Genomic DNA, 11,623 nt, shown 5'->3' on the forward strand with positions numbered 1-11,623 from the left:
TAAAATAAAATGTTTCTTACATACCATTATATTGACTGGGCTACAAAAATAGTCATTGTGGGCCACATGTGGCCCGCGGGCCACGAGTTTGATATGCTTGTTCTAGTATATGACCTGACAGGGAAGTGAACCCACAACCTGGGCATATCCAGACGATGCTCTAACCAACTGAACTTCCAGGCCAGGTCCTCATAAAAACTTTTTAAAAACTAGCTTTTCAAAGATGACATCATCTAAAGGAATGTAGCACAACCTAATATTAAAATATGTGAACTATGTCAAGCTAGTAGTTTGTACAATGTCCAACAAATGTCAAGTTTCTGTTTCTCACAAAAATTTTAAATGCCCCATGGCACCCCCTGTGAATTCGCTATGATGTCTCACTTCCAGACCACCTCTGTTCATAGTTTAAGACAAAGGGACTAGGACAATGAAACCCCAGACACAGACACATTGAAATTAACTGAAGTAAAGGTGTTTATAATGGGCTAACACCCATGGCTTATAGAGCTATAATTAAGTCTGAAAGTCCAGCACTCAAGAGCCTGTTTATTTCTTCTTGGGCACTTGAGATAATGTCTTTAAAAGCATTTGGAAAATTCCAAAGTGCTATAACAAGGGTGATCGCAGAATTGGCTGGTGAAAGAGCTAGCCACTAGAATGTAAGCTCCAAGAGGCCAGAGAGTTTTATATCCTCGATGCCTACAATCATGCCTGGGAAATAATTGGGCCTTAAGAAATATTTGGTGAGTTAATGAATAAAGAAAAAAGGACTCATTGACATTTGGAACTCTTAGTGTTTTTAGTAGAGTTGTAGGGTTGGCTTGGGTTTCATCCTTTTCTCTGTTCTCTCAACTTGGTCAATAATGTTCCAAGTAAACCATAAGTACTAGTGTAGTTATAGCTTATATATCTAAAAGTACCTAGTACATAGAGGTGCTCAGGAAATGGTTAATTTTTCGAGGACAGCAAAGTTGGATGGTGGAAAGAATATACATATTGGAATAGGACTAATTTGGATTTGAACTGACTTTTGAATTTGAATGGACAATCACCAAATTTCTCTGGGTCTCCGTTTTTTCACACATAATGTTGGAGTAAACATATTATAATATACAGGGTTGTGACAAGGATTTCATGAGAAAATATATGTAGAGAACTTAATGCAATGCCTGGAACAAGGAAGTATAAGCAGGAGCTATCATCCTAATACATAATTTTCTCTTTACTTGGTTTATCTCATTTATCTGAAGGTAAGGTTCAAAACATATGAATGGACTGCACATGAAATACACCAACTATATGCTATCTCAGGGCCTTTGCACTGGCTTGGAATGCTCTTCTGATAGATGTCCACTTCCTTCTAGGAAGTTTGCTCAAATTCACCTTCTTAATGAGGCCTACACAAAACTCCCTGATTATAATTGCACACCTCCATCTGCCTTAACCTGCTCAGATTTTTCTCCTTTTAACACACTGCTTTTCATGTCCTTTATTTTCATTCTGCCCTCACAAGAATATAAACTACAGGAACAGGGATTTTTGTTTGTTTTGTTCACCAATACCGTAGTAACTAGATCAGTGCCTGAATAGGTTAGGCACTCAATATTTGTAAAATTGAATAGATTTGAATATATTCTCACTGAATTTCATACTTTTTAGTTTGGTCTCATTATTTAGTTTGTCAGCATGATTTTGAGAACTGATTACCTGCTTTCATACTGAATCTGTAAGTGTGGCCCATCATCCCCATTCCCAGCAAACAGTCCACACTAGGGAGAACTCCAGGCACCCAGCCCAGTTCAGTCACTATCTGTGTGAACCGTGGCAATTTACTTAGCCCCTCTGTGTGTTGGTTGCATCATCTATAACTGGGGATAAACACCATCTCTACTCCATACATATCTTGTAAGGATTCGATGAATTAACACACCTGAAGTGCCTACAACAGTGCCTGGCACACATTCAATAAATATTAGCTATTGTGATTCTATTTACAGACAAGTCTGGATCCTCTCCCCTTTAGTCTTGCTCTGCATCTCTATTCTCCCCTGCTTACTCATCCTCTCCCGACTGACCCCTTCTTTTCTTTCCCACTTCTTACCCATCAGATCTGAAATGATTGAGGTCTCTTTAGCTTCAACTCTATTTCCTCCACTAACTTTTTTTTAAGCATTTGTCATTAGGCCAAAACTGCTTTTAGAAGTTCCAGGTAACTCTCTGACTAACATGTGCCACTAAAGCTTTCACTGTTTAACGATGTGAGTCTAAGAAAAATCACCATGGGAACAACAGGGGAAATTTTCTCACAAGTTGCTTTATTTGACCTTAATCCAGAACTATTTTAATATTGTCATTCATCATAAATAACTTACCCCATCTCATTTAAGTTTTTTTTGTCCCAAGTATGGCCTCCTTAACATCTTGGGTCATATTATTTTAAAGAGAAAGTAAATCAGGTCTTCTAAAACATTTATTTTTTGCCTTGAAACTAATTTAGAAATGTCCCAATATGTATATGCCTCCCTTCTCTTCTGAGGCCAGAGGAGAAGAGCTACACTATCTTCTCGTGGGCTGTGAAGTCTGCCCTACCTCATGCCACCTGTCTATATTTCAGATGTTCCCCGTTTTTCCCCTCCATCCCTCACCCCTCTCTCTGCCCCCAGCAAATGTGTGCTTTAAATTTAAAACCAGTGTCACTTGGGAGGCTACCAGAGAACTTGGCTAAAGGTGGAGAGGTAAAAAGTCCAAAGGATTAAATTTCCGGCTCCCAAAATAACCCCTGAGTACTCCTGCCACCTCCAAATCAGGCTCTGCACGCTTCTGCACGCTGGCTGAGTGCCACTTCTCTGGCTCCATCCCAGGAAGCCCTGTGGAGCCATAGATGGCCCTCTAAATCCACAGAAAATCACCCTGGAGAGGTTGGGGAGTCCAGTAAACTAAAGGTGGATGTGCAAGGTGCATTTTTCCATCTTCTTACAGTCTTATCATTCTTTCTTTAATGTCCTCTCTTCTATATTCTCCTCCACCTGCCTCTAGGTTCCTGGAAGACCTCAGGACAGTGTTTTGCAAAACTCAATGAGTACCATTGTCATGCTGTCTCTCCCACCATGTTCAAATTCCAACCGTTCTGTTTCTTTAAATTATCTCACTTTTCACTTAAACTGTTAAAGACCAGCTATTAATGCGTGCTTTAAATCTATTTTTAATTATTTTTTAAATTTATCTTTATTGTTGAAAGTATTTCAGATGTCTCCCGTTTTTCCCCTCCATCCCTCACTCCTCTCTCTGCCCCCAGGCAAATGTGTGCTTTAAATTTAAAACCAGTGTCACTTGCCTTAAAAAAAACACTCCCATCCTATATAATAAAAGCCTAATATGCTAAGTGTCTGGTTTACCAGTCGTTCGTTCAACCAATCAAAAGAAGGGCTGGAAATGCCCTGGAGCCCTCCTGTGGTCCCTCCCCAGCTGGCCAACCTCCCGCGTCCTTCCCCTACCCCAATCGTGCTCCCGTGGGGTCCTTCGGCCTGGCCTGTGCCCTCTCACAATCCAGGACCCCTTGGGGGATGTCAGAGAGTCGGTTTTGGTCCGATCCTGCAGGCCAGGCCAAGGGACCCCACTGTTGCACGAATTCGAGCACCCGGCCTCTAGTATAATATAATTAAAATAAAAATGTATATAATGGAATTTCAGTTGGATAGAGTTGCTTGCTGCAAGCTTCGTGCCTGAGTCCTGCTGTTAGGTTAAGGAATGGTGGAGCAATGTTGAAGACCTGCCATCAACAAAGTGACACTTGTTCCTTAAAATAGAGACTGGAAAGAGGATCAAAAAGAAAGCAACTTTTTTCTTTCTCATTTTAAATACCATGTGTACTTATAATTTAGGCATTTCCCACTTTGCTAGATACTGCTTTGGGTTTTAGACTTACAAAAGGCAAATACGTTTGTTGAAATTTGATAGGCCCCATCCATCCTGCTACCTTCAAGCACTGAGAACACTATTTACTAACTGGACCCAAAAACATTTGCACATTTTTTTAAAAAAATATTTTTTTATTGATTTTTTACAGAGAGGAAGGGAGAGGGATAGAGAGTTAGAAACATCCATGAGAGAGAAACATCTATCAGCTGCCTCCTGCACACCTCCTACTGGGGATGTGCCCGCAACCAAGTTACATGCCCTTGACCAGAATCGAACCTGGGACCCTTCAGTCCGCAGGCCGATGCTCTATCCACTGAGCCAAACCGGTTAGGGCGCACATTTTTTTTTCTCATTATTTGTGCACAGCTTGGACCAACTACCACAGATAACGTCAGTTATAAGACACTCTCCTGTGGGTCACCCAATGTGGCCCGCGGATGGGTCTTTGGATACTATCTGGCCCAAATCTTGACCCATCTCCACTTTCCTGGAAAGAGACTTGGAGTTCGAGGCCAAGGGCGATGTGCCCAAGGTCACGCAGAGGGCGGTCTAATTTTTGTGTGCGGGCGGGCCTCAGAACAAACTACCTCGTCCCCGGGGGAGGCTGAAGATGGGTTGCCTGGCTGGCACCAGGCCGAACTCGTACCTCGATGTTGATCCCAGTTGTCATGGCAGCGGCGCATTGTCCCCGCCTCGTCTCTGTGACGTCGGGGAACCAGCGTCCAATGGGAAATCAGCGCCGCGTCCGGCTCCGCCTTTCCGGGCGGCCACCACCGACGGAGCCCAGCTAGAAGCCTGGACTGTGCGGGGCCGACAGGGTCCAGCCGTGGCTGCGGCGAATTACACCGTCCTCCGACCTGTCCGCTCCGCCGCGGCCCCGACCGCCAGCATGTTCCGGATGCTGAACAGCGGGTTTGAGGATGACCCCTTCTTCTCGTGAGTGTCCCCGCCATCGCGCGGCAATTAAGGGATTTTTCTAGGGAACTATTTTAAGGTAAAGAGCAAGTTTGAGAGGGCGAAAGGGAGGCAGTTTGAGGAAGAGGAGGACTTGGGGGGGGGCGTGAGAAAGAAGGGAAAAGAGGACTTAGGGGTGAACGAGGGAGGGGAGAGGAGGTTTGGGGGGCGTAGAGAGAAGCAAGAGAGTTTGGGTCGGTGAGGTGAAGTGAGAAGAGTTGGGGAGCTGGGATGGGAAAGGACTTGGGGGGCGGGAAGGAGAGGAGGATTGGGGGCGTGAGGAGAGCCCAGATCTGAGCAGCCCTCCCCTGCACCCCGCACCCGGGGTGAGAGCTGCTCTCACTTGGCCAGACTTCGGTGCCCGCACCCCGCCCTTGGCTTTCCTCCTCGGGAGTGCGGCTTCCCCGCTGCAGGGGCTTTGCAGGGGCCGTAACTGCCTCTGGGTAACGGCCATCCCCCGTGGAACTGATGGCGAGAAGGATGCAGGCTCTCAGGACCTCCCCACCCCTGTGTCAACTCCAAATGAGGGCTGCGGAGTGCCTTGTAGGAGGGCAGTTCTTTGAAAAGGGAAACATTCTCTCAAACAGCACTTTTAATCGTGTTTCTGAGCGCACCACGAAGTTGGAGAGGTGTGCTGCCTCTCACCTCCAGGGGCGTGGGAGTTGCCATGTGCAATGTTTGTTTTCCTTGCTCGCTTTGTTGCAAAGCTGGCCTTGTTCGGGAAGGGACGCTGCCTCGGTCAGCAGTGCGAGAGGGCAGGGAAGCAGGGAGAGGGAGCATTTAACACCCCAGGTAGCAGGTGCCAACCCGTGGACCGGTCCAAGTGAAATTAATGTGATGCCTTAGGAGGATGACATCCAGAAATGAATTAGTTGTTCCATTATGATCTAGCTTTCTGGTTTTAAAAAAAATTCTTCTTTTGGTGATTATAGAAAAGTAATGATCTAATGTAATTGCGTCCCTAGAACAGGAAGATTTGTGATCCGATTTTGCCCAAGTGTTTTGCCAGTTTGAATTTTGACTTGGTGTCCTTAATTTAATTAGATCTTTCTTTTAATTAAATTATTTCTCTAGGCAACTTAGGGACCCTGTTTTTTCAAGGTTAAAATGTGAACAGTTTACCTGCCATGTAGATTTTCTTAAAGGAACATATTGACTTAAATGTTTAAAACCATATAACATCAAAGTAATAATTGAGAGAATAATTAACAGTGGAATAGCTACACCCACATTTAAGGAACCAAAGCTAATGAAACAAAGAGGACTATAGAAAATGTAATTAATACCTTCAGGAGACTTTAATTTCTAGTGTGACCGAGAAAGCTCAGTTGTACCAACTCTTCTGAAGGTTATTCATTAAACAGCAAACTCATTGTGCTGTTTTAGTTCACTTATTTAGAAGCTATCGGGACATTTACAACCAGTGCCATTTTAACAGATTTCAAAGTTTGTATTATGATCTGCTCTTTGAAAAGCCTCTGAGAGTAGAGACTAAATATATCCATAGATTAGTGGAGTTGTTGAAGTGGTTCTTATGAAATTGTGACCTCAGTACAGTGGGTTAAGAAGATTATGATACACAGCTTTTCTGTTGTATTATGTCCTTGATCGTATCAAAAAGAGCAATGGCCTTAACTAAACTGTGAATGTATAATTAGTACCTTCTTTAAGCTGTCTAGCAAAAGTGTAATTTAAACTCTTGGGTGACTCTTTTGAGCAAAGGCAATGAACCCAAGGGTCAGGGTCAGAAATAGTAACAGACCACAAATAGTAGGCATGCCTCAAAGAACACGCTTCCCTGTGCTTAGGGTGGAAAAGACCATCAGTGACATGCCCGTGTAACATCAGTTCAGTCATCCCTTCTTTAAATGTAGGAAGCTGTATCATAAAAATGTAAGATAAAATTATTGTCATTAACTTTATAAAACTGATTCATGCTTGTAATTTCTTTGCTCCACAACTAACTATATAGAGAGTAAACACACTTTGAAGAGGTTAGAGGAAAATAAAAAAAACCCTGTGAGTTTATGTATATTTCAGGTAACGTCATTTGACCTGCCCATTTTAACCCAAACTCAAATGAAATGAATATCCATTAATTAAAATAAGTCGAACATAAGGAATTCATGCCATCTTTATATAAGCATTATCCCTATTGCTAACATTATGTGTCTGGTCACTGGGTTCCCTGTGGGTAGTTTAATGTCTGACATGTAGAAAGTTTTCAATAAATATTGTGTAATGATAATCTGGTGTCCTTGATTTTTTGTCTTGTCGTTGTTCTGGTATTTATTGCTGAAAGCAATTATTTGCATTCAACAGATGCCCTTATTGATGTGGCACTTTCTAATTTGAACAGTACCATTTCCTAAATAATCCATCAGTTCGGAATCAAGGATATCAATATAAGCACACTTTGTTACTTTACTAATTATTTAAAAGTGAGAAGATTAAAAATATATACTTCTTGGATATAAAATTATAATTATTAAATAGTTTGGGACTGGTAAAATACTGTGGTCAAATTGTCAAATGCTTAAAATATCTGAGTAAAAACACAGTTAAAATATGTGGTTTTAAGTTCAAATATATTCATTTTAAATGTTTACCTTCACATAATAGCACATATTAAATTTCAACCGAAAATTAAAGGGAAACTTTAAAAGTGATATGTTAGTTTGTTTTATATATTTGGGATTTTTTATATTGGTATCTTCTTATGTTGCTGAGCTGAAGTTATTTCAATGAAAATCGACTTATGGCATACCTTCATATATACCTTGTAAATAAATAATACTTGTAATTTGGTTAAAAACACAAAGGCTAAAAAAACAATGGGTGGTACTTCCTGGCATGCAGTTTTCTCTCAAAGATGCTACTTTCCCCTCCCATTTGTATTTGCTAAAGAAGAAATAAAAATATGTGTATATTTGGGCAGGAAAACTAATTTGAGGTTAAAGTTATTTTGGTATCTATCCTATACCCTAACAGAGTTGATTATCTACACTAATAAAAGAGAAAAATGCCAATTGGTGTCACTCTGCTACTCCCACCAGCCAATCAGGATGAGTATGCAAATCAACCCAACAAAGATGGTAGTTAATTTGCATATGCAGACGCAGAGTGAAGACTGAATACGACTGAAGACAACTGAAGACTGAAGAGGCTTAGCTTCTCCGCTGCAGCCGGAGTGAAGGCCTGGGTCCCGGGTGCCCGAGGAAAACCGGTGCTGGCAACCAGGGGAAGGAAGGCCTATTGCACAAATTTCTTCGTGCAATGGGCCTCTAGTTTACTATAAAAGTTTGCATATGTTACAATCTAAAAATTTCTACTTTGTACAGAAACATGCTCTTCTGAGCTACAGAAATGGAATTCTGATCGTGCAAGTCTGAATATTTAAGCTATTAAATATTCAAGGCTCAGAAGCAGGTTGACATATCTATCAGCCTTATTTTTAATCATAAATTGTTAGCATTTCCTTAAGGCACCCAACTCTTCATATGGGCACCATATGTGTCTTTGGTCAAAGAACTGCATATGTTCATAGGATGTTGTTTTTCCATCTCCTTAAGATCTTCACAGAAGCTAAAATTTACATTTTTATAATCTCTACTTAAATTTTTTAAAATTTCATTTTGCAATTTGGAGATAATTGGAGGACACTTCTTTTGGCATATTCATTGACTGAGTTGAAAGTAAATGTATTTCATATACAAGAAAGATATAGACTGATATTTTCTTTTCTTAATATGTTCTTATTGATTTTTTAGAAAGAGAGGGAAAGGGATAGAGAGATAGAAACAGTGATGAGAGAGAAACATTATCAATTGGCTGCCTCCTACTGGGGATCAAGCCCACAGCCCAAGCATTTGCCCTGACAGGGAATCAAACCGTGACCTCTTGGTTCATGGGTCAACGCTCAACCACTGAGCCACACTGGCGGGCTTGACTGATATTTTCTTGATTGAGAATATTGTCATAGCAGGAAATAAAAAGTACCTTACTAGATAAACTTTTGTGAACAATGTTTGAGGTTACTTACATATTTGTTTTCAGACATATAGTTTGAGGTAAGGTCTTCATTAAGATGATGTAGTTTGGTGCTAAATAGTATTCTAATTCTAATCATTTAATAAAGTTAGCTTTAGAGTACTCAGCTAAAATTTAAAGTTTTCATTTTCAGGGTCCCATTTTAAGACTCCTAACAGCTACTTTGAGTTTTAGCACTTAAAAATTTATGTTCTCAGAAATACTTTTATAAGGATATTTCTTATAATTTAATTATACATATTTTAGGATATCATATTTATAGAATGAGGTACTATAAACCCTACACTGAAAGAATTTTTATTTTATTTTTTTTAATATATTTTATTGATTTCTTACAGAGAGGAAGGGAGAGAGATAGAGAGTCAGAAACATCGATGAGAGAGAAACATCGATCAGCTGCCTCCTGCACATCTCCTACTGGGGATGTGCCCACAACCCAGGTACATGCCCTTGACCGGAATCGAACCCGGGACCTTTCAGTCCGCAGGCCGACGCTCTATCCACTGAGCCAAACCGGTTTCGGCTGAAAGAATTTTTAAAGTATACTTGATTTGGTGCATTTTTTGGTTCATTGGGTAGTTAAGGAGTACAACACATTTATGACATAGTTGGCTGGGTCAAGAAATGCCATTTGATAGCATCTAATCATATCTTAATGCTTAGTTCTATCAATAAACATTATAGCCCGGCTAGTGTGGCTTAATGGTTGAGCATGAACCTATGAACCAGGAGTTCATGATTTGATTCCCAGTCAGGGCACATGCCAGGCTTGCAGCTCAATCCCCAGTAGAAGACCTGCAGGAGGCAGCTGATCAATGATCCTCATTATTGATGTTTCTATCTCTCTATCCATTGCCCTTCCTCTCCAAAATCAATTAAAAAATACATCTATGATAATAAAAGCATAATATGCTAATTAGACTGGAAGTCCTTCTGGATGACCTTCCAGACGAAGCCAGGGCTGTGTGGGAAGTCCGAGTTCCAGGTGCCAGAGGGAAGCCCATGCTGGCAGCCGGGGAAGGAAGGCCTACTCTTGCACTAATTTTGTGCATCAGACCTCTAGTATTTAAAAATAAAAGTAAACATCTATACTAATAAAAGCCTAGGTGGCCCTCACGTGCGACATCATCACAAGATGGCCATGCGCACAGCGGAGGTGGGGCCCGGCAGCCACTTCATGCAGTGAGGCCTGGGAGTCCCGCAGCTCCATGCAGTGCGGAGGAGGCCGGTCGTGGCGTCTTCGCCACCTCGCGTGGAGGAGGCGGGTCGCAGTGGAGGAGGCAGGTCGCAGCAGGAGAGGGCAGTTGTGAGCAATCGGGCTGGCAGGCGAGGGCAGTTGGGGGCCATTGGGCCAGCAGGGGAGGGCAGTTGGGGGCGATTGGACTGGCAGGGTAGCGGTTAGGGGGCGATCAGGCTGGCAGGCAGAAGTGGGATCAGCCCTAAACCAGCAGTCGGGCATCCCCCGAGGAGAGGGTGCAGGCCGGGCTGAGGGACACTCCACCTCCCACCCCCTGCATGAATTTCGTGCACCAGGCCACTAGTTATAAATATTCATGCAAAAGTAGGGGAGTACTTATAGGATGGGAGGGATCATAGTCATTCCTACAACTCAGTATCAAAGGTTTATGCCATACTACCATTTTAAACTGTGCTTCTAATTATTGGGAAAATAGATGGCCTGTAGCTATGTAATTCATTCTCCACGTATTTCTTAAGTTTCTACTATATGCTCAGCCCTGTGGACTCTAACATAAATTTGTAGAAGTTATGGTCCATGCCCTCAAGATTTTCTTGAATGTTACATGTATTATTTCTAGCTTTAAAATTTGGATCGCCTGATGTATTTTTTTTATGTACCCATACACCTCATTGAAACTAGGGAACATTTTTTTATTATTATGAGAATCATAACAATCTGCTGGCTAAGCAAGCTTTTGCTACTAGTATGTATAGTGGAAGGAAGGAAGGAAGGAAGGAAGGAAGGGAGGGAGGGAGGGAGGGAGGGAGGAATTTCCTTTGATGAATGGGACTGCCATATCAATCTGAGACCCTTATGTAATAAATAATGTAATGGTTTTGTTTATAAGTATAAATATCTATATTCTTATACAGACTAAATAAAATTAGAAGCTGTGCCCCCAAATATATATGTGCGTGTGGATATATACATATGTATATTTGTATTTGAGCCTTAAAAGCAGGACTTATTCTGAAGTGAAACTATACCAGCCCTTAAAAAAAAAAAAAATCCAACTTTCATGCCCTGGCCAGTGTGGCTCAATTAGTTGGGCGTCATCCTGTGCACCAAACAGTTACTGGTTTGATTCCCAGTCCGGGCATATGTGGGGGTTGCGGGCTTGATCCCTTGTAGGGGGTGTTCAGGAGGCAATCAATCTATGCTTGGCTCTCGCATCAATGTTGCTCTTTCCTTCTCTCTTCTTCTAGCTCTAAAAAAAAAAAAAAAAAAAAATTAAGTTTTAAAAAAAGTTTATGTTGAAATTATTCCAAACAGGCCCAGAATCAATTTAAGAGTTAAAATTTGATGGGATGGGGGTAACAATTTATTTTTCCTAGCTTGTGATAGATTAATAACATGGAGTAGAAAAAGTACATTTAGTACCAAATGTCACTATGTGTGGTTGTGGTTTGTGTCAGTGATCTTGAAAGAGGCAGTATGGCCGTCATAATAAATAAAATA

General features: G+C 41.5%; 1 protein-coding gene across 2 annotated transcripts in view; it reads left to right on the plus strand.

The window, feature by feature from the left end:
• Positions 1-4,670: 4,670 nt before the first annotated feature.
• MLF1 (myeloid leukemia factor 1) overlaps positions 4,671-11,623 on the plus strand; it is a 25,629-nt gene continuing 18,676 nt past the window's right edge. The window contains exon 1 of one of the 2 annotated variants that reach the window (XM_005864119.2): positions 4,671-4,857. In XM_005864119.2, coding sequence (XP_005864181.1) covers positions 4,811-4,857 — 47 coding nt within the window. In that variant the 5' untranslated portion in view covers positions 4,671-4,810. The remainder of the gene's footprint in view (positions 4,858-11,623) is intronic. The other variant, XM_005864120.2, reaches the window with a different exon arrangement.

This window comes from Myotis brandtii, unplaced genomic scaffold (assembly GCF_000412655.1).
Source record: "Myotis brandtii unplaced genomic scaffold, ASM41265v1 scaffold186, whole genome shotgun sequence".
Classification (NCBI taxonomy): domain Eukaryota; kingdom Metazoa; phylum Chordata; class Mammalia; order Chiroptera; family Vespertilionidae; genus Myotis; species Myotis brandtii.